The 23,637-nt window shown below is 42.2% G+C and overlaps 2 protein-coding genes across 4 annotated transcripts; one reads left to right on the forward strand and one right to left on the reverse strand.

Annotated features, from left to right (window-relative positions):
- Positions 1-471: 471 nt before the first annotated feature.
- Positions 472-7,679, forward strand: sp8a (sp8 transcription factor a). 3 transcript variants are annotated; one of them, XM_008332027.3, is made up of 5 exons: positions 472-715; positions 2,083-2,254; positions 2,516-2,567; positions 5,337-5,617; positions 6,007-7,679. In XM_008332027.3, the coding sequence occupies exons 4-5, from the start codon at positions 5,597-5,599 to the stop codon at positions 7,186-7,188; spliced, it is 1,203 nt and encodes a 400-aa protein (XP_008330249.1). In that variant the 5' UTR covers positions 472-715; positions 2,083-2,254; positions 2,516-2,567; positions 5,337-5,596; the 3' UTR covers positions 7,189-7,679. The 3 variants fall into 3 exon arrangements, with proteins under 3 accessions (XP_008330249.1, XP_016896838.1, XP_024920987.1); XM_017041349.2 differs by having other exon boundaries at positions 5,558-5,617; XM_025065219.1 differs by lacking the exon at positions 5,337-5,617.
- Positions 7,680-8,445: 766 nt separating this feature from the next.
- itgb8 (integrin, beta 8) lies at positions 8,446-23,193 on the reverse strand. The gene is made up of 16 exons (XM_008332029.3): positions 21,993-23,193; positions 20,411-20,493; positions 18,872-19,043; positions 18,583-18,689; positions 18,256-18,395; positions 17,681-17,846; positions 16,652-16,810; positions 16,195-16,290; positions 16,005-16,097; positions 15,083-15,223; positions 13,568-13,988; positions 12,584-12,806; positions 12,371-12,474; positions 12,152-12,268; positions 11,070-11,233; positions 8,446-9,981 (listed from the first exon to the last, which is right to left on the reverse strand). Exons 1-16 carry the CDS (start codon positions 22,084-22,086, stop codon positions 9,856-9,858), a joined length of 2,406 nt encoding a protein of 801 aa, XP_008330251.1. The 5' UTR covers positions 22,087-23,193; the 3' UTR covers positions 8,446-9,855.
- Positions 23,194-23,637: the final 444 nt, after the last annotated feature.

The following is a 23,637-nucleotide window of genomic DNA, read 5'->3' on the forward strand; positions in this document are numbered from 1 at the left end:
TTTTAACACTAATTATTATTTGTTTTTTCTGAGTTTGTTTTATTTTTTTCTTTCATAATGTATAATCCATTTAATCTGGCAAGTCTGTTGATTAAAAATAAAATAAAAACACAGATAATTTATTTTCCATTTTCAGCCAAAAACTATTAAATTCTCGCCTACCTTGAGGAATAACTGAAAAATATGTCACTCTGCAATTATCATGTAAAACCAAGCAAGCCATTTTCAAGTAAATTAAACATCGAGCCATGTGCTTTTCTGTTTCAACCCTCTTACCCCCTTTCTGCCCCTTAGCTTTTAAAGGCATTAGGATGAATTGAAACCAAATGAATGGGAGGGGCAAAGGTTAAACAGGATCATAGTGTATGAGTGTGTGTGCATGATTTTGCATATTAAACAGTCACGGGAACACCTACAGTAAAATTAGGTGTGGAAGTGTAACTGAAAACTAAAAAGGAGCAACACGTGCAACAGGCCAATCTTAATTTGATTTATTTATTTGTCATTAGTTTAAACCAAATAAAGTAGCAATACAATAATTATCCAAAGTTAAACATATACCATTTTCTTTTAATTTAATTCATAATTATTATTTTTTAGATAAGATATATTTATTTCCGGTATATTTACCCTCTCAGAACCTTAATGACGTGCATGTTCCCTGGGGACCGCTTTTAGCTGAACACGGAAAAAGCAAGACCGGAACGAAAGGCCAGTGAGTGTTTAATTGTTTGTCTCTGTAAAGTATTATACCACTTTAAACTTATTGAAGTGTTTTCATATTTCTTTTACTACTTTAAATAAAAACATACATTTATGCCCTGCGTTTCATAAATTCACAAGGTTTCTGAAATGCACACACACAGCCATGTCTACTGCCAACATATCAGTTACTGCGGTAGCTAGTTTCCTTAGCTCTGTTTTTCCCGCCTCTAGATTGTTGTTGTTGACACAACTGCGTCTAGTCGCGCTTCCTGATGACGTCTGTACGTCAAACGACGTCCTCACCGGCGATGCGTTTACTGGCCTTCGTTGAAACCGTTTTTATTTCTGCGCGCACCCCCCCATTCAATGTCAGAATTGGGGACATTTTAGGGGACATCTGGTCTTTAGAAGTTTCTGTATTTTGAGTCTGAAGTATAAATTTGAAAAACAAAGTTGTAAGGCAGATCTCTCTCATGATTTCCTTTCAGCAGAAATACATTTTTCAGTGCAATTTTAAGATAGCGTGCTGGTGTATTAAACAGTTTGACCTGATGTTGGTTTTGTTTACGTGTATGCATTTGTTTTAGATATATATACGTCTTAATGTCAGATGTAGTTTTATTACTGATTGGATAAAAGTGCCTGGTTGATCCTCAAACATCCTTTTCACTTTCAAAGGTCTGACACACAGACACCGAACATCAACAACTTTGAACAGATCAATAAAGTCTCCTCCCTCAGAGCCATCTCATTAATATGTTGGTCCATAGAAGGGCTCCTTCACATAAATCTACAACTTTATTGTCAGTAGTTAGCAGAGACTAGTCTGATGTTGACGTAAGAGTGGAGAAACTCATAGCACAAGCAGCTTTAGTCAGGATGCGTGTTAAAAAGGTGCGAGTGTGAGTGAGAGTTAATCACAGCTTTATCCTCTCTCGCCCTGCATAATTCTTTTTTGCCTTTATAAATCCTTCTCCTCTCCCCTCCTCTTCCTCTCTTTCAGAGGGCAGAGAGAGCAAATGTGTTGGCAGTTTAAATGACCTCTGTGATGTATGACCTAACAAACCATAGACATCCATCAAGTCTATGCTGTGTGTGTGTAGGGTTGAAGAAAAAAGAATAAGTGTAATTTTAATCTACCCCAGACCCAATCTTCTCCAGCACTTCCTTTTGTTCTGAATGGGCATGTCTTCAGGTGCATGACGATATGCTGTATACTGTATATGAATGTGAATAAACAAAACCAAAAAAACAAAAACTCTTTTGTGTAATAAATTGTCTGGAGTGACTTTGTTTGAGGTTATGATGAGGCTTTGTTTATGTATGTATGTTTTTCGTTTACACATTTTTAACTATGCTTCCACTTTTGTCCGTCAGTCCTGCATCAGTCCTGCGTCAGTCCTGCGTTGACAGATGGCAGACGTGACCTCTCCAGGCTACAGTACTGTAATCACAGGAAGATGAGGTGTAGCTGCTCCAGGCACATCCTGGGACACAGCTCACCTGGACCCATTTACTCCCCTCTTCTTTAAAACAACTTCATCATCAGGTAAACTCCATACGGTGGGGGTAGAGGAGGGTCCAGGTATTTAAAATTTAGGTGTTGATTCGCTGCTTAAGAAATTATTTTGTATGTTCTGTCTCATATTACACATATCTCAGACAATATCCTGCTGTCAACCTGTCCATTAAAAGATTCAGTTCTGTTATTGTATTATGTGATGTATTCATGTGATTAAATCAGATGTTTCCGTCCTCTGTCAAACAATGGTCTCATGGTGGGTTCCGTTTTTCAACTCTTCTTTTACAGGAGTCTGAAGTCTGTTTACTGCTGTTGATATGGACAATAACTGGACAGTTGGGTGAGTGTTTTGGAAGAACATATGACTGAATCACACTGTTAGATTATTTTGTTAGTAAGTTTTATGTCACAAGTACTGTATATATATGTGTTAAGTGTAGATACACCTGCTATCGGTATCCATAACAACCGTTGATGGCTGTTATCTTTTTCGACCATGGTGTTCTGTGGTGACTGTTACTCAAAATCTGCTAAACATGGCCACAGAAAAAAACAAATTTTGTCCAATAAAAAATAAATATATTATGATAGAATATATTGGAAATATTTGCACAGCATTTTACCCACAGTCCTTTGTTATACTGACTTCTGAGGCTATTTCAGTATGTTGATTTTTAGTGAAACCTTTTGTTTTCTTTAATATTCTTTTTGAGATATTTTCCTACATGTTGTGGATCATCTTACTTTTGTTTTGTACTGGTTATCATCACATTTTTTTAAACTATTTTTCTACTGGAGAAAAGATCATTATACCAACAGTAGGAGTTCTCCAGTGTTATAACTTTTCAGATTCAGAAACGTTTCTTCTTTAAGCTAACCCATGATTTTTATTGCCATGGGGGAACATGTATGCAACTTTGTGGATCTAAATTAAAATATTTGTTATGTATTAAATATGTTCACACACATTCAATTTAAATTTATTCTAAATTCTAGAATCTGCCCCTAAGGTGTTTGCACATCTGCTTGTTAGCATAACTCTAATAGTTAAAGGTGGATTGCAATGAAATGGACTGATGATCTAGGTCATGGCTTGATAAAGCACCACGTTGACTTCACTGGTAAGGAGAACACAGACCAAGAGCGAGTTGTTATAGAGCAGTGTTTTGATGCTGGTGGAGCTCGGAGCTGTCTTGAGTGCTTTTCTGTGGCTGTTGGCAGCCACAGAAAAGTTTTGAAGGAATTCCAAACTACTTCCCCCTTTTACAAATTGCTGACCTAGCCTCTCGGTTGGAATCAAAATGCTTGTTTCATGTGCGGCCATGTGTCTGTTGACTCTTTGAATTGTCTAATTGTCTCAGCGGGCCAGTTGTTGTGCCCCGTGGATCACTGTATGCTCCCTGCTCTGCTAACAAAAGAGGAGATGAGGAAAAACAGCAATGAATGATAAAAACATTTCACCCATCATTCATTCAAAGAGGTGCCAGATCCTTATTTCACCCTTTTCTCTCCTCCTATTCTTCCGTCTCAGTGCCCACAGTGTGAGTGGAGAGCACACATCAATCTTTTTTGTTGACGTTCGATGGTGCGTTCTAATGTGGTCATTATCGTTGCTCAAAGAACAGGTTGGGGCTCAGACTGGGTTTCACTGGGGGATTTATAAGAACACACACACACACACACACACATGTTCAGTGTGGGAAAAGAATGCTGCTTTAAGAGGGACAGCTGTTTGAGTGGCTGCTGATGATGGTGATCAGGTTAAAGGTGTGATAGCCTACTGTAAACTCCACCTGTGAATGTGTGCCTGGGGCTGTGGGGGGGGGGGGGGGGTGCTGCTGGGGGTCTGTTCACTGTGGTCAACAATTTGAATTTCTCCAAAGAAAACAAGAAGTACAGAACTTTCACATATTCATTTGATGTTATCATTGTGTCCCTTTAAAAACGTCCTTCCTCAAGTCAGTCATAGATGTGCAGATAGTGAAGCTCTTTAATGGACTAAGCTGTTTGTCTTAAAGCGTATGGTCTTTCAGTCACAGGGTGTTAATGACTGGTCAGAATATAAATGACTTTCTGCTAGATAATTGTTTCCTGTTACCTAAAGGAGATTGAAGATCGAAACATTTTTGCAATCAATTTTATTTAAAAAAAAGTTATTTCCAGTATGTGATATTGATTTATGTCTATTTTATATGTATATGATCCCTACTGTGCAGGAGTCTGAAGTTCAGCTTGGTTGTGGATTTCCAAACATAGAAAACATGCCACAACAGGAAGAGGTGTTCTCTTTAAAGACACATTTGTTTTCAGTTGAATGAGATTAGACTGTTGGAGGCAGTGATGGTAGTTTCCTCCCTTTTCTCCCCTAAGGCTGACTGGGTACGCCCCAGGCACAGGATGGGATGGACCAGGACAGCCTCTCATCCATCAGCCGCTCCCTCTGTTACTAAACAGGCTGGAGCTCAAACTAGTTTTATTATCTGACGTCAGGCCAAGAGGCTTTTAACTGTTTAGACTTAGGTCTGTACCTCTGCCTAAAGGCAGTGAGTTGGTTGTGACTAAGACTGTACATCAAAATTCAAATGTATTCAAATATTCTAGGATTCTTCAAATACATATTTCACTTTTCTGTTCAACTTTTATTGTAAAGAAAGTGTTTATACAGTACTTAAGTACTTAAAAGTCGGATTTAATTCCGTTTTGAATGCTTATTGAATATTTCTAAAAATCTAAAATATACTCTCCCGAATAACCATGGAAACAATTTGCTGTAATACTACATTGTATATAGTATTACTGCATATTTACTTTAACTCACTAATGTATTAATTATGTTTGCAAATGAAAATATATGCTCAGGTTTCTGGGTTAAAATCTTTAATCCACAAATATACTGAGCATAGAAAAAAATAATATTAGGTTTAAAGGTAAAAAAAAGTTTTATTCCACTTAAGTCACAGAAACGATTGATTTCATTCTCTGAATTTTCCCCTGCAAAAATAAAATACCCTTATTTGGATAAATATCTCGTGCTCATGAATTGAGGTCACGGATTGAATCATCATTGTTTTACAGCTTAGACTTGTCTCTTACATGTTGCTGCATGAAGCCTCGCGATACTTCGCTTTTATGGTTTACGATGACCCCGAGCCTAAATGACGCTGACCTCTGATTGGTCCTGAACGGAACTTCAAAGCGAAACTACAGCAACTATAAAGCAGTCCGTGAAGACGCGCTCACATTCCAACAGACAGAAGTTAACACACACACACACTCTTGCCCTCGTCTCTCTTCTAACTCTCTCTCTCTCACACACACGCACACACTCAGACACACACTCAGACAGCCGAAGATTATTCCGCACAGAGAATGGCTGCTACACTGCTGCGGGTAAGTCTACACCATTGTTTACTTAAAAAAAAGGTTTTCATCATAAATGTGTTAGAATTGTAATTATGTTTTGTTTTTACTCGTTGTCGTTAATTCTTTGATTTGCATTTACTCTAATATGCTATTATATAAATAATATACACGTGACTGTTTAATTTCTAAATGTAGAGTCATACTGTAGAAAGTTTTCTTTTAAATTATTTAAAACGTTTTTGATGACGTTGGTGAAGTTTGCATGAGACTGGAGGATTAAATAGTTTAACTTGGGTTCAAGTTAGTTATTTTTCAAACTTATAACGAGCGTCATTGCAGATTAGGGTCCAGTTCTAACACTGCACTGATGATTGACCAGTCTTCTTGTCTGTTGTCCCCCCCCCCTCCCCCCTCAGGAGGAGCCCAGACTGGGCAGCACTCCGCTAGCCATGCTGGCTGCCACCTGCAGCAGAATCGGAGACCCCGGTCCATCGTGTTCTCCTTCACTTTCCGACGGACCCTCAGGACTCACCAAAGGCTTTCATACTTGGAGAGGCGGCGCCCCGCCGGGTGTCTGCATCAAACCATTCGGGGTTCCGCCCGGATCCGCCAGCAGTGCTGGAACCAGACTTACAGATACGACTAGTTCTTTTTCTCTAACCGCTGCTAATTCACCATTTGGAACCGATTTCTCCATGTACCAGACGACAATGTCGGCAGAGAACACCCCCTCTGACCCGGCACACGCCCAGCGCTCTGTGTTTCTGCCCAAATACCCCTCCTCGGTGGACGGTAGAGGGATTTACCCTAGGATGCATCCATATGAGCCTTGGTTTAAATCCGTAGATGTCAGTAACGCGCCCTCCTCTTCTAGTTGGTGGGACATGGGCTCTTGCTGGATGGACGCACAGACCCAAGCCGGGTTACCGTCACCCCTGGGCGCCTACGGCGCTGACTACAGCCCGGCCTTTACCCCCGGTGCTTCTCAGCACATCCTCTCCACCACACAGCACCTGTTTGACGGATTTCGACCACCTGTTTCGACTTCCTTTAAGGACTCCACCACCAGTGGGGCATCCGGGCTGCCAGGAACCGTCTCCGTGTCTGCGCCCGCGCCCGCTTCCTCCCGCGCCTCTTCTCGGCGTTACGCTGGCAGAGCCACGTGTGACTGCCCCAACTGTCAGGAGGCAGAGAGCCTCGAACAGGGGGGGTGTAGTCCGCGCCGGAGAGGGCTGCACAACTGTCACATCCCCGGTTGTGGGAAGGTCTACGGGAAGACGTCTCACCTGAAGGCGCACCTGCGCTGGCACACCGGGGAGAGGCCGTTTGTTTGCAACTGGCTCTTCTGCGGGAAACGCTTTACGCGCTCGGATGAGCTCCAGCGGCATTTACGCACGCACACCGGGGAGAAGCGCTTCGAATGTCCGGTGTGTCGCAAGAAGTTCATGCGCTCGGATCATCTCAGCAAACACGCCAGGACGCACAGCGCCGAGGGCGTGGAGGACGGCGGGGAGCCCGGGGTCGTTCAAGAACCCACTGACACGGACCACAGCCCGAGTCAGTCTCCTGAGATAATCCATGACAAAGTGGACATTTGATTAGAGGGTGCTGTCGATCTCTGGACTCCTAATTATGTGAAATGGCACTTTATCGTAAACCTCCACGACTTCAGGTGGAACCGCGTCCTTACCTCATATGTTTTATACTGTAACTTCTGTTTTTCAAATCAAACGTTCTTTGTAGCCTGTTTTAGATTAGTCTTTTATGAATATTAAACAATTTGTTATTTAACGACACCCCTTTTCATTCTCGTTTTTTGTTGTCGTTGTCTTTGCGTCATACCGTCATATCCAAGGTGTATACTTAAAAAAACACTGACTTAAAAATGGAGTATTGATTGATTTATTTTAAATAGGTTTCTGTCTCTGAGCCGAGATATTGTCTCTTTGTTATATATTGCTTTTTAGGAGACTTTTCCTAAACCAACATAAAATGTCATAACTGATGGAATGAGTTTTTGTTTCACTACTTCTGAACACAAACGTAGTGAAACAAATACTATAAAACACGCTATGGTTTTGTATTACATGTTATTTTACTTTGAATGGGATTGAGGTGTGTGCTGTATGTGCAGATACTTTAATCACGCATCAAATACATCTAGTGAAATGTAGTGCATAAATTAATTTAATAAAATACACCATGTTCTGTACTGACATGCAATGGTGGTAAAATATCACGAACTTGTTCTTTACTAACGCCTTTACAAGAAAGTACAAAGTTGTATCACTGTTATAAATCATCACAAAAGATATCTTCGTTTTTTGTAATTAGACGCCACCTAGTGTTCAGTTCATATAAGGATTGTTTTTTTCGGACGGACAGGATTGGGTCCTGATGTGGATCAGATGGTTTGTGATGGAGTATTGTGGAAACATAATGGATTGAATTAACTAGAGAGATGGAGCTGCGAGGTAGAAGATGATTGTGGTGTTTTAGATGGAGACTGTTGATGGTTGAGATGAAGAGTTTAGAGACGGGATGAGGAGGAAGCTGATTAAATTATTATTACTTCCAACAACTTTGACAGATTCAAACATAAATGACTTATTTAGAAAAATCTTAAACATTTTATTGTGATGAAATAATTCATGCGACACAGAGTGATATTATTTATCATTTATCAACAAATAAAACCACACTTGAAAGTGCTGTTGTTACTCCAGGCAGATTGCCCCGTAACATGAGATGATTGTTACCTTATTGGTTTAATCAGGGGGTAGAAACCACTATTTATAAACACAAAAAATATTTACAACCCATTATTCCAGTTTTCAAAAAAATAAAATAACAAATGTGAATAATATAAGGAGATAATAAAATCACAATAAATAAAAATTAGTGTTGAGCTATTGCTGTAAACAACTTAACATTAAATAAAAGTAATTATAAAATAAGGGAAACAGTTTGTGTAAGGACAGTCTGGACCCAGTCAGGATCCAGAGGAGCTAGTGCACAGAAGTGTGAGGAGAGAAAGGTTTACCTCTGACCTCTGACCTTGGTACCTTTTTGTACCTTTGCCCAGTAGCTGGTGTCAGTGTGGAAACATATACTTCTGGTCATCGGTGGCTCTGGAGCCATCAGCAGATGCATGAATACACAGATGTGTCTCTGTTACAGAGACCACGTGATCAGACAAAGGACGATACAGCATGCTTTAGAAGAATGATCCTCGAACTGTAGTAGATGTGACACTAGTACGCGCACTTGGGCGCCCTCTAGTGATACATTGGTGATTTTGACTCCCATTAAGTTTCACTAGTTTCCAGACAAAACAATTGAACTTCTGCTTTTGCGTGGTTGGTTCTGTATTGTGTGTCTGTCTAAAAAACGCCCACTACTCTCGTTCCATTCCCTAAATAGAAAGACAAAAAAAAACATTTTCTTGTGTTGGTTGCTAGTTCTGTCCTCAACAGTTCCCTCTAATGCCCCAAGAATCAGACACACCACTAGTTCTCTCCTCCCCAGAGACCTCACAGTTTTCAGTAGTATATTGCAAAACAGTTGTTCTAGTGCAAGTCTAACCAGATAAAACTATATTCTCACACAATAAAAGTAACATCTAAAAACTCCACACATTTCCAAAGGAAAAACCAAACAAAAAACAACCCACCACATAGCATGAGGTCAGGTTTGCCACAAATAACAGAAAGTATGATCACATGACAGGTCATGAGGAACGCAGAATCACAGCAGTGCTTCATCCCATATTAATAGAGCTGAGGTCAGTAATGAGTAGACACTAACATTAACGAGTTTCACACCTCAAATTGGCCACACGATGGCAGACTAATACAGGAAGACAGTGCAGGTAGCATAAGAGAGTCACACAATCAACTGTGGCCCGTAATGTATCTGTTAGTTCTCCTGTCATAAATAGAAAGCCTGCTGCAGGCAGAGACGCATTTATTGCACACACGAACACAAACACACACACACACAGGACCTTAGTTAGAACAATTATTACGTTGAATGTCGAGGAAGAGTCTTTTCGGCTGCAACAGAGCTAGAATATCCCATTGATTTGTGCTTTTTGTTTTAATCTCAGTCTCCAAGTAACTGGCCACATTAGTCCAACAGTCTGTAAAAGTCATTAAGCTCTTTTTATTTACCCACATGATCCCGTGGAGCTTCCATAGTGTAGTTTGAGTGATAATCCTCTCCACAGTGATTTTTAGAGACTTCACCACATTTTTCTGACCTGCTCAGTAATGCCAGGGGTCACCCAGTGGCATCTTGGGAATATCAACGTGCATCTCCACAGGGTCAGGTGGCTGGTCTCTTCGGTAGGTTACGGTTTTCTCATTGGTTGTAGGAATATATGACAAATCCTGGAGGGTGGAAAAGGCATGCACCAGTCAAACATACAGACACACAAACACATAAAACTATGACAATAAGTGATGTGATGCATTTCTGTAAATTTGCAAATGACGCTGCAGAGGCATAGAGATTCTGAGTCATGAAGGACGGGAAGTGTAAGCTTTAGAGGATGATGTGATGACAACACTATCATCACATAACCACCATACTCTGGGTACTTCAGCTTGGTTATAATGGATTTTATTTATATATTATAATGTTTTATTGTTTCTTTGTTTGAAAGAGGCCGGAATTCAATAGCATCTAAAAAGACAGCAGGTCAAACTACAGCACTTCTCATCTAATGATATGAAGAGATTGACAGCCTGCAGGCTCTGACTGTGAGAACAGAGTCATTGTTCATTATCAATATGACTGAGGTTTCCTTGGATTATGTTGAGATTTGACATTCTTCTACCACAGGATGTTGCACAACTTTCCATGGGGGATAAGTAGTAATGTGAAAAAACATTGTGTGGTGTCTCTTAAAATTAGGAGGACTTCATTACCCTTCAGTTTAATGCATGGATGCATAGATTTGTCACATTATATAACCCTTCTGTGATGAGGCACAGCTTTGGAAAAAGTGCAAGAATAACGTGGAATATTCATCACGTTCATCAGGTTACCGTGGGAACACGGCGACCACTGGATAATCTGTGGGGTCATTAAGATGATCTGCAGTGGACGAGGAACAGTAATTGAGGACTTTGAAAAACACCACAGCATTTTTCAGAGCAGTAATAGAGACACAGGTCTCCAGAAAAGCTCCTCCTGGTTCAACTTTCCATCTTCTGCTTCTCCTCAAAGGTGCTGTACATCACTGTAAGCTCACAAATCTACGTGCAGGACATGGCGAGCTGGGAGTTCAGAGGAAATGTAAAATACAGCTGTACCTCTGACGGCAGCCTCAAATTCCTCTGTCCTGATTCTTTAGTGCAATTCATTTTAACACACCTATCCTGAGTTACCGGTTTGCTCAAATAGCTCAGGGCTCGTGGGACGTCACCCATTTTTATTTCAGGCCCTTCAGTGTTCCCGACATTGGACAGTTTACCTTTCCAGTGCAGTGATAAAATCCAACGTCAGCAGTGCCCTCTGCTGCCCAGCGTTTCTTTTGCAGAAGCAACCGGGACATAGCCACCACCACCAGGCCGCACAGCACAGTCAGAGCACACACGCTAAGGAATGTTCCAATCAGCCGACCACTGCTGCTACACTCTGTGGAGACGTACAAAAACAAGAATTTAATGTTGAACACACGCACACAGGAACATGCCAGAAATTCTTTTGGCCTTGTTGCTTTATATCTATTTTATCAAGTCAAAGTGTCATATTATACTTTTAAAATTCTTTAAGCTATTTACAAAGTTTCAGATTTTTTTTTGGCTCAGGATAATGTGTACATATATAGTTTGGGGCTAGCCTCTGCTAATGTTGCTGTATTTTTTTTCCAGGGGATCCAGGTGCATTTTGGGCTGAATATGTTGCATCTTTTAGATGTGTTTTAAAATAAAAATGTTCTTTTATCTATTAAAACGTTTTATTAAAGCTTCTTTAGCTAATAGTAATACTAATGGACTGCAAGATGATTAATGCAGCACAATAAGGAACACTTTTTTTTAACGCATTTGTGCTCTGCAGCTGAGCCTGTGTTGCTGTACTGAATAATCAGCAGGACGTGCATCTGTGAGAGCATGTGCGGAGGACAAGCTCATCGCTCAGCACAAAGAGCCCAAAGACCTCTCTGTCATTTTTGGAACAGTGTTTCTATGGAGACCTGGCTCGGGCTGCACCCAAGAGGGGTCGGTGTGAGCTCTCAGGAAGAGAGTGTACCGCTGGCCTGAGGGACTTGGGGGGTTGGAGAGGTGGGACAATGAGGAGTGCTGTTCCAAAAATGTGTGCGTGTCGGGGGGTAGTTTGGGTGGAGGTGAACTGTAACACTTGAATAGGATGTGTGTGTGTTAAAAGAAGGAAGAAAGTAAACAGGGAATTGCTGCAGAAAATGTAGAATACAGCTGTTACACTGACAGCAAACACGCTGACTACAATTCACCAGGGTGCAGCAGTGCAGCAGTGGTAGCAACGGAAGTGACCTTAAAAAAAGGTGTGTGTGTGTGCGTTGATGTGGGTGTGTACCTGGTCTTGTGCTGACGTGAATCTCTGTCTGACTAGAGTGTGAGCCGATTTGAAATCGGTAGCGACAGCTGTCATTACTGATGTACATGCATTGGATCCACTTTTCTAGGTCTTGACCTAGAAAAAAAAAAAGAATGAAAGTAATCAATGATATCAAAAACAAAAAACACAGAAGTGAAGACCAGAGTAACTGGAGGATGTATGGTTAACTACCTTTACCTGAGACATAATCCCTGTAGATCACCTGTGGTGGACAACTATGGTTGCAGTTTCCTGCACCTTTTTGTGAGAGGCCGTGTGTCAGGTGGCAGCCCACGCACTTCCTGAAAGAAAGAGACAAAACAAGGCGTTTCATCCTTCACCTGCGTCCACACGCAGTTCTCTCAAAGCTCTCGGCATACAGTACAACAGACAAGAAGCAGTGACCAGTACCAGTGTGACTGACAGGTGCTTTGGCAAGCAGGACATCGCTCGCAGTGGTCTCCTGAGTGTCTGACGTCGTCACACACACACTTGCCGCACACACATTTTCCCAGCCCGCTGCATATCAAGCCGTTGGCTGATTGGCAGTTTGCTTTGGAGAGTGGACAACTGCAGGTCTCACCTGTCCAGCCATCTTCACACACACACTCGCTCGACACGCACACACCTCTTCCTGGGGGAGACACACAGAGAGGCGTTCAGAATGGTTAGACGGCAGGCGGTTAGTGTGTTTAGAATCTTTTAAGTAAAAAGCTGATTTCACTTTGACAAGTTCCCAGTAAATATAAAGCGACCTTCAGTCACGTCTGCTTGACCTTTCCTGCTACTGAGCTGTGTTGTTCTTCCTTCCGTCCTAGTAACCAGCTTCATTACTCACCCCTTTACTCCAGTGTGTCCTGCTCAGTGTTATGACTAGCAAATTGTTTTGATAAAGTAGTGTTCCCTGCATCTGGCTTCACCTGAGCTCTTTGTGGGTTGAAAAGCTGACTGTTTGGATAAGTCCTGGCCCCTGTGTTTGTTTCTGAGTTTGGACTCTTGGAGTGATGAACGAACTGTCCTGTTCTGACACATTCATGTGCATTTTTAACACCCAAACTCATATATACCATAATTCTGACAGCACATAAATGCAGCATTTGGTCATAGTCAGATTATTGTGAAAGTCTTTAACTACAGGTCCCTGTGTGGTGTCTTCCATGTGTTGTGATATCTAGTGAGACTGCATGTTAAATAGACTGTAGTACTGTTCTAAAGTGAAATCTGCATGTGACAGTGTACAACGTCTGCTTCCTAATGTTGATATATTTGTCTTTTGTTTTTGTAAATACTCTGGACTTAGCTCTCTATGTTTATCTCTATGTTTTTGTACCAACAACCTTGGCTTTGCTCATATTCAGAACATTAATAATTTCATACCACATTTGTCCCTCTTACCTCCACACAGAAGTCCTCGCTCATATGGACAGGAGAAGTCGTCTTTCTCACAGTATTTCCCATAAACCGTCCCCAGTGTGCTCTGTTCACAGACACACCTCCCACAGTCACACTCCCCACGGCCACTGCAGTCCACATCTGATCCCTCGGCTCTGCAGGTTTGTTTTGAACGTGTGGCCGAGTCCTTGATCAGTCCGTGCTCCTGTCTCTGCTCCAGTCTGGAGCCGTCTTGAGTCCCAGTACACAACGACTGATTGTTGTCCCAACAGCGTCTTGTTGGTCCACAGCTACAGCTGCATCTGGAGTGAATCCTGATGACGCTGGTTTCGTTGTAACCAACAGGGCGAACGATCACTCGCACATCTTCATTTTCACCATCATCTGGACAAGAGTGCAGGCCGATGGTGACATTGAAGTAGACCTGAGTGAAGGGCAACAAAGTTACTACAGTATGAACTACTGAGATTGATACACTGAGCTGCTGCTGTGCATATTCTCATAACACACAGTATGAGTGTGTTTCTGAGGTAACAAATCAAACAGGCCACGTCAGTTTTCATAAATATGTAGAACGATGATAAGACCTATGGGAAATTGCTTGATAAGCATTGATTCTTCTTCTACAGAAGAATTCTTCGGGGGATTTTTGTGGATTTTTCCAGCTTTCTGGTTGGTCGGTGTACTTTTGGTAATCCATCCTTGGATTAAATTGCTGACCTTTACTCACTTTGTACAATGGGTCAACTATTACACAGTGATTATGCAGCTTTGTGTGTGAGAATGTTCAGTGCTCCACCAGGAGGTCTCACTGGCGGTTTAGGGAGTGAACAGAAAAGAAAAGATCTGAATGCAGTACAAAATGATTTCCTGTGAGGTGCAGAGAAGAAACAAAAGCTCTGTGCAGCAGGGCAGTATTTTTGGGATATTTCCTTCAGTAGAAGAAAGAAATGTGTCATCAGAGAGTAGCTAAAGGGGTTTCTTAATGCCAAGATGGACTATGACCCCGTTTAGTAGAAAACAGAGAAAAAACACAGTCAGATTAGACACAAACATGTGACAGCTGCACTGCCTTAGTCACAATGTCCACCTTTATGTGTTTTCTTGGTGTTTTAACATAATTGGAAAAAAGTGCTAGGATTTAAACAGATTACAGACAAAGTATTTTCTGGCATGGGTTTTTAATGTCTCTTTCTGTGGGTACTCCAGTTTCTTCCCACAGTCCAAAGGGATACGTTAACAGGACACGGTTAATTGAACATAGAATGTGAGTATTAATGTCGGTCCGTTCTCTATATTTGGCCCTGTGATCGACTGATAAACTGAGCATGCTCCAGCTCTTTGACCCTGAAAAAGACTGAGGATGAACTCATTCTAATTCTGAGAACTGTTCCCTTCACTCTCACCACTGTAACATTTGTTATTGGTGCAGAGACACTTATTTGGCACTTTGTGTGGAATTGAGTTCAGAATTTTACTTCTTCCTTCTATCCGTCTAATGAATGTTTGTGTGTTTACCGTCTGGTTGGGCTGAACTCCTGAGCAGCTCTGGTCTTCAGCAGTGCTTCCATCAGGACAGAGAGGAGACACAGACACCCAGTACCTGCTGGCTGCCTTGTCCTCCACAGACACTGAGAGTGCGACCTCTGACAACAGCCTCTGTGTTAAGCCATTATCATAGCAACAAGAGGAAGGGAGAGAAGTGACAAAAATGAAAGCATGAATAATCAAATGTGTCAAATTTGTACAGAAGTAATTCATTGTCAAAGTTTCCTTCTCAGATACGGAGGAAGAGTTAACGCGAACAAGGAAACTGGGTCAGAAATAGCGACTTTGTATTCATCCGTGATTAGGACACAGTTTCTGTTTGGGCCCTGCTGTTTGTGTGTGTGTGTGCGTGCATGTGTACGTGCACACATGCACCAAGATCTGTGGATATGGCAGAATGTTGGTTCAAACAATGAAAGCCCTGTGCCTGGGGGAAGATTATAGCCCACATTGCTGCCAACTGAACAAATGTCTAGTTTCTCCCTCCCTCGTTCTCCCTCTCTCTCTCTCTCACACACACGCGCACGTTCACATGCTTGTGCACAGGCAGCCTAACCGCTGCCTAACCTCCTATCCTTACTGGTCTTTTTTTGTGTCTTGAGAGATTCTACATCTTTTAACGTCTGCCATCATTTGACTTGAGTCTTTTTTAAAATCTAAATTTATATTCACATACAAAATACTTACGGATAGCAAAGAAAACTGAGGTCATGATGACTCAGCAAATGCCTCAAAACTTTTGAACCATCCTGCGTGGGCTGAAGAATTTGGCTCATGCTGTGCTTTTGTACTCTCCCATCCAACCTTTTTTTTTAAATCTGTCCCCATCTTTGCTTTGTCTATAGGACTTGGAGAGAAAAATAATATACTGTGTAATAATAGTTCCCTGTACCTTGTATGCATCCACCACCAGTTCTGAGAGGTTAGGGCCTTGGAACAGACCCAACTTTCCCAGATAGGAGCCAGGTATCAAACGCACCAACTCCTAGAAATGTTCATGAGAAGACAAATTTAGACAAGTGGATATCAACGCTGGTGTTGTTGTCCATTTTCTCTTACACATTACAAGTTTATGACATTACCTGGTACCACTGGTACTGCTGCTTCTCTACCGCAAAGATTGAGTAGATATGGTTCTGAAGTAGCTTGTCAGACAGTTGACCCACACTCGGATGGTCCTGAGAAAAACATAGCAACAAAGTAAATCTCCAACAATCTTTTTTTTTAACCCCAGATTTACTAAACCAGCAGATGATTATATTTCATTACATATACTTTTTGTGAGATTTTTGTGTGGTGGTGTGCCGTGGGGATTTTCTTGTTGATATATAACTGCCGTGGCTCAAAAAAAGGTTGGGAAACACTGCTCTAAGTCACAACCTAACCAGGACTTAGTCACCAATGACTATTGGTTTACTAAATGATGTAAAATGCTCTAGAAACAGGCATAAAAAGACCCTTCAGGTTTGTGGCCATAAGGGTTTGTTACAGAGCCAGACTAATCTCCATCTAATGACGAAGTCATTCGCCTGCTCTCACCATTCTGGTGCTGCCAGTGTAGATATTGTTCTCCAGGTGACACTGACCATCGTTTGGCGTGACAATCCCCGCCAGACGACTGTCCAGGGCCAGGTGAGACGGCTGGTCGGTCATCAAAAGCAGTAGACGCTTGGCCTCTCGTCGCCAACCCACCTCTCCCTGAAGGAGATAAAATGAATAACATGCTGAGTCATCATTTCTGTCTTAATCAAACAAATATCAGCTCAGATCTGTGTCTCCCTTCTCCTTTTGGAGGCTTTTCAAGTATCTTCTGTTCCCACGCATCACTCATCGCTACACCCACACACCAGCTAACGTGGAAAATACCGTTTGTGCATGTTTCAGAGATTAACAAGTTACATATGTGGTAGAAAATTGCACATTCAAACACATTTACTCATCTGAATTACATTAGCCGTCGTGATCAGCTCTCCTTAAAATGCCGAGCTGAAATAAAAGTGTGATGACATTATTCCATCAGCCTCACTGTCTCTGTCTTTATGTCTGTGACTCGTCATACGCACTGTGAGAAAAATGGGCCTCTGTGCGCACGTGTGTGTATTTAAGGAAACTGGGTGAGTTTATAAGCAGGCCTGACATAATGGAGAGTCTATTTCTAGGCTCATGACCAATGTGGTGTTTCCCTGCTGGCTGGCAACTTAGGGCCCCCCAATATGGTGTGACTCACAGCCCCCTGCAGTTCTAGCATATGCTGTGACTGTGTGTCTGCGTGTGTCTGCCATACCCTAACGTTGGTGTCATTAAAGAGCGGAATTCCAGTGGCACCACGAATGCTGAGTAAGACTGCTACTATTATCCCACAAGGAACGTTTTTTGCCAAAACATAGATTTATCACCACATTTCTGCTTTACTTCCATTTTTTTCTGCTAAGCATATCAATTAATTCAAGAAATCCAAATGAGTTCAGTCTGTTGCTGTTTGTCTTTGTTTCAAACAGAGGGAGGTATTTAGAGGCTATGTCTGTCTATCTATCATCTATATGTGTATATATATGTATGTATACACACCTCGCAGACAGCAGTTTGCAGCATAGCGTCCAGGCCTCCCTCAGGTGTGTCCATGTTTCCCGAGATGCGCTGGTTTTTGATCACGCGTGTGAACTCACTCATATTTCCTGTCATACTGAGGACATGGTGGAAGCCGTGGGCTGGACGGCAGCTGACCTCAAAATCACTGGGAAGACGGAAGAGAGACAGTCCAACGACAACAAGAAGAAAATTACAGTCTTTTAAAGGCAGGGCTTCAATCCGTTTATGTAACTGTCTGAAGGCCTGCGTGTCCGGTTGGTCTTGCAGCAAAGGTCATTCCCATAAAACTGTTACCGCAGCCAACTGACCAGCATCGCCTTTGGAAAACGGGAAGTGAGAGACTAGTGGTTGAATGTGGGACCCGTGTGAGCGGAGAACTGGTGGAAAAGTGTGATTTTATTGGGTTTGATTCCATGTGGCAGATTAATTCATTTCCACCGATCTGTAGATTCATTTTTCTTGGACAAACAGAGCGGCAGTTGTGCTTGAAAAGATCAGTTGAGAGGAGTTTTGAAGCAATAGCTGTGCATGTGTGGACGTGGAGAGAATGGTACCTGCAGGGGTTGCTGATCTTTGAGGGATGGACGTTAATAAAAGGGGAGACGGGTTTGTCCACAAATGAGCCAAAACCCATCCAGAAGTCTGTGGAGTGCTCCAACATACGCAGAGACAGAGCTATGCCTGCTGTCTTTAGCTGGACCACAGACCAGTAGGAGCAGAGAGGTCAAATGGACAAGTGAACAAATGGACAGCAAAAAGACAAAAAAGGAGATTAGATAAATGTTAAAAAATTAACTAAATTGTATTGTTAAATGTGTTTTCACCTTATTTGCAGTGTGGTCTTAAATGCTTACATGTCATGTGTTACTATTAGCACCTACCTGATCCAGGTGTTCTTGCATAGAAGCTGAAACGTCCACCAGGTAGTACAGATCCACAGGGTATCGTTCCAGCTGCTTCACAGCTACTGTAACACTGGCCTCTGCACCTGAGACGGAGGAAGAGAGCCAAGCATTACATCTTCTTCATGATAAATTATTCTGAATTTCTCAAATTGAGCAGTTCCATATGTAATGATTCCTGCTAATGGTGATACTTTTCCTGTAACAGAAAAACCAACTTTTTTGGATCAGGTTGACAGCGATTAGTCCACAGCTGGGGCAGATCTACCTGGCCTGAGGGTGATGCTAATATCTTGTGGTGACACTTGTGTGCTGCTGGGGGTTTCGTTGTCCTCCACCTTGACCTCTGGCTGCTCCATGTACTTTGACGTGCAGCCTCGTCTGAGCAGGTTTACTGGCAGGTCACAGCGATGACCCGGCCATAACCCGTCATGAAAGGTCTGCAGAATGAGAAAGGGAAAGACGTGTTTACACTCAAGTACAATACATATTAGAAAGATAAAACTTTATTAATCCCTTGGGAGTTTGTATTGGGAGAAAAAAAGAAAACATCATAGGAAAATGAATTAACTGTGTAGAAAGTGGAAGTTGAAACGCTCCTTTCTCCTCTGAATCAGGACAGCTGACAAATGAGTGGTAGAGGTGGTTACATATTTTGCCAACACATCCTTTTATAAGCTTTAGTTTTATTTGTGATTGGTGGCGGGGCTTTATGATAACATTATGACGTTATAGTTTTATTATGCAATTCTGTGTTTAGTCATCTGTTTTTATTATCAGGAAAAAAATGTCCTGGTTATTTTTACTCCTTCTGCTCCCTGAGGATCACGTTACTAAAGCAGGGAAAGAAGGTAGCTAGGTCAAATTTGATAGTCAGGTTGGCCCTCGTTCATTTCGCACCACCCTGAATGAATCTGTGTGAAAACAACCAGGCAACACTGTAGTACCATCGTGCCAAGCTTTTGGACTTTTCCAGTGGAGTATGGATGATTGATGTCTCTGAGAGGAATAATCAGAAAGTAAAAGCAGACCAGCACAGTAGGAAATGAAAATGAAACTACATCCTAATTGTGAAAGCCAGGCTAAATGTGTTTTATTGATCTTTGTCCTGTGGTTATGATTTGTTTGTCACAACTCTGAAAGTCACTGAGAATCTGAAAACTATATGGTTAGTTTCAGGGACTTTCCTAAACAATGTTTGTCTTCAGAACTGGAATTAAATCAGGCTTGGGATGTGAATATGCAAATTTAGGAACTGTGTACGTGTGTGTGTACGTGTGTGTGTCTGTGTGTAGGAGGTGGGAGAGGCGGTGTTTGGGTGCTGCTGAATGCTTTTATGCACCAGTGAGTTCAGACTTGCTTGCTGATGTCAGATAACGTTAGAGTTCAGGGAAACCACCTGAAGTCTGTAAACACATACAAGGCGAGGGTGTGTGTGTGTGTGTGAGTGGGAGAGGGAGAGGAGAGAAGGGAAGGAGAGTGTTTTGACCGGTGAAGGCCTGGAAGGCTTTAAAGGTTCTCAAGGGTCACGCAGAAACAGAGACAGACACAGACAAAAACACAGGCGGGTTGGAAATGTTCACTTGTCTAAATACACTCACACACACACACACACACACACACATGCAGTGGCCCAGGCCACTGAGCTCAAACATACACATTATATTCACATCTGCGGACGGCATCAAAGTTTTACTGTGTGTCATCTGAGGAATGCTGCTGCTGAAAGTCTGCCACGTTCCCTTTTTCTCTGTTTTTCTCTGACACACACACACACACACACACACACACACACACTCTTACTTACCTCCATAAAGCACCAGGCACACTGTGGTTGTCTGAGACACTGTGAACAAGAAGTGATACTAGGAGATGAACAGACACTGTCTCCTGCAGAGGAGAAGAAAGGGAAGGAGAAATGAAGAGGGGAGAGAACAGAGGGGAGAGAACAGAGGGGAGGAGAGGAAGAATTGTCAGCACATGTAGTGTTTTTTCTGCTACTTCCGATGACATCATTTGAATCACCAAAAAGCCTATTGAGAAATTAGAGAATAAAACCACTGAGGAGCATTAGAGAACAGGTGCTTGAGTTGTTGAGTGGTTAGGGGATCAATTCCCACACCTACAACCCAAAACACCCTTACACATACACACAAACACACAGTTGAACTAAACTGAATTACTTAGCTAAACATGAGTCAGTTATAAAGAATCCACACAACGGTTTGTCATTTAAACTGTATAAAAAACATATGTTTTTAAAGTACGTTTTTTTAAATGGAACCATTATCTGGTTTGTCCCCTCTGTAATAACAGCAAGATCCACGTGTTGTTATTAAATGGACCAAATGACTGCTTAAGAAAAACAATCATCTGATTAATTAACAGTTAAAAACAATAATGATCATTTTCCCTATTGTGAGAAAAGATGCTGCCAGAAACATGACTGTTACACAAAGCAGAAAAAGCTGCATGTTCCAACATAATTAACAGCCAGCTAACAAGCTGCTCTGACCCAATTAGCCCTCATGGCCTGAGGGAGACCTCCTGAATAGGCAATGTATTTAACTTCTAATTAAACATGATCAGTGCTCACTTAAGGAGGTCAGCAAGTTGAGTTGAGTGTTGTCTAGTGTGTCAGCCTGTACGGAATGGAACACAATGTATTCCTGTTAATATTCCTCTATTAGTATTGTTTTTATATTTAGTTTTGCTGCTTGTTGAGTGGTGTCTGTGCGTTGTGTATGTTTAGTAGGGAAATTGAACTATAGGTGGCAGTAAAGCATTCGATTTAGCTCACGAGACAACATCCCTGAAAAATACGTTTTATGATAATCAATATACCAATGTATATTTCATAGATTTTGAGTGACAGTACTATGTTGTGATTGGCCGAAGAGTAAAATGCATTACTTATCTGTGTCGAATTAGTTTGTACTGGGATCGATGGAATCAAGTAATTATTTTAGGAAACAAACAAGGTTTATAGCACCCCCTGTTGGGACGATATAACTTTTCCTTTGCAGGCAATAAGATACATTTCTGCATACTTACAGGAGTATAGCTTGCTAAAATGGGATGGCCAATATGACATGGTGGTCCATAAAGGTTTGATTGCCTCTCTCAATACACTAATGTTATTATTATTGCCGTTTGCATCTGCAGAATGTGACGGTAATATGTATTTGATATAGATATGTTGTGTGAATGAGGAAAACATATAGTAAGTGTTTCTATCCTGGGAAGCCACGGTACTCCCTGCGAAGCAGAGATGATGATGACGATGCTGATGCTGATGGGAGCTGATGTTGCGCAGTGACACAGAGAGGATGCAGGCTAATTCCTGGCATGTGATGGAGCCTAATTGACCCTAATGAGCCTTGACTCACCGGCGCTGGAGGCTTTCGCATAGACAGCGACCACCACACAGCACAGCAGGAGACACGGAGGGACGGTGCCTTGTGTGCGGAGCCAGGAAGTCATATTATCCAATCCTCACACGATCGGAGAGGAGCAAAGCAGCGAGGAGACACCTGGAGCCCGAGCCTGCGCAGCTACTGAGGAGGAACTGGCCGAGACCTGGTACCGTGCGTCCGCCGCTGCGCGAACAATAGCCGGGGAAGCCAAACCAAGCCACGGGGCATTGTCGGTCAAACAAATACCTTTCTAATCCCGATGAGGTTTTCACATTCCCGACTCAAATCAGCTTACAAGCGCGCTCCCCCCTGGGACGGGAGAGGAGGTGAAGCAGTCGGCACAGTGCGGCGTCTCCATCTACGTGCGTCCAGCCGCAGGTGATGGTGAAGTCTCATCCGGGACCAGGACTGAGCCGTGCCGAACCGAACCGAACCGACCTAAATACCAGCCAACTCTGAGTGCAGCCGGTGCGCACCAACACGTAGAGTGAACGTCCAACACTGAACACGGAGAGTGGCGGCGTTTTAACCGCTAGAGTGACTAAGGGTGCCATGGCAACGACGCTGGGAAGGAAGGGGGAGAGAGTGAGATTGACAGAGACAGTGTGTGTATGTGTGAGTGAGAGAGCGAGAGAGAGAGAGAGAGAGAGACCTCCGCTGCTACATTTCCAGTTAACTAACTATGGCCTTGAATTCTATCTGTTCTATCTATGTTTATATCAGTCATTTCCAAAGTCTGGGTCATGTCCCACAGATGGGTCACAGGCAGTGTCGAAAGTTTGTATGCAGCAGAAATTATTTTAATACAAGTTTCCCCCTAAATATTTCACAGAGTGCAATTTGGTAATGTTAGATAAATAATAAACAGCTTCTACTTTTGCCCAGAAATGGTCCAGCTAGGACACCACTTCCATGTCTTTTGTTGTTATGTTATGTGAGACATACATGGAAATATAAAATATAACATCAATATAGAGTTCACAAAAGTGAGCCAAACTTTTATAAAGGTCAAAAGGAACTTTTTTGTCGGATAAGTCATTAATACATTTTTAAAACGTTGTTTTCTGTTTTTAACCATATTGGGAAACAGCATTTGTATCAAGCTGATTTTGATAAACGTTTTGTTCTTTGGGATTGTTAGGAACGCAGGCTAAAGCTCCACAAGGTACAGTTCTCATAAGAACAACAAACTTCCTGAAAGGTTACTGAAACAATCCAAAGGAATGTAGATTAAAAGCAGATGGATTTACATTTCAATCCTTGATGTGTGTCAGACGTAGAGTGATTTCTAGAGGGAGCTGTTCCACATTAGTCAATATTAAAATATAAGTCCTTTAATCATAAGGTCTGTGAAACACTGGTCTGAAGTGTGTCTGTGAATCAGCCCTGAATGCTCCTGTGTACGGTGCATGTGTGTGACGATTGGGTCATGTAGCATGAATGAAGGGGTAAAAAAGAGAGGGGGTGGGGTCAATAAAACCAGAGTTCTTACAGAGGGGGTTCACAAGCTGGTGCTGAAGGAGCACGAGGAGCAGAGAGGGGAAGAGGGGGGTCTTGGGTCAATTTTGAACAGATTCCATTGACATTGAGTAACCTCGCCTTTCCCGCTGCTCCTTTG

Source organism: Cynoglossus semilaevis, chromosome 18 (genome assembly GCF_000523025.1).
Source record: "Cynoglossus semilaevis isolate Cse_v1.0 chromosome 18, Cse_v1.0, whole genome shotgun sequence".
NCBI classification, from domain to species: Eukaryota; Metazoa; Chordata; class Actinopteri; order Pleuronectiformes; family Cynoglossidae; genus Cynoglossus; species Cynoglossus semilaevis.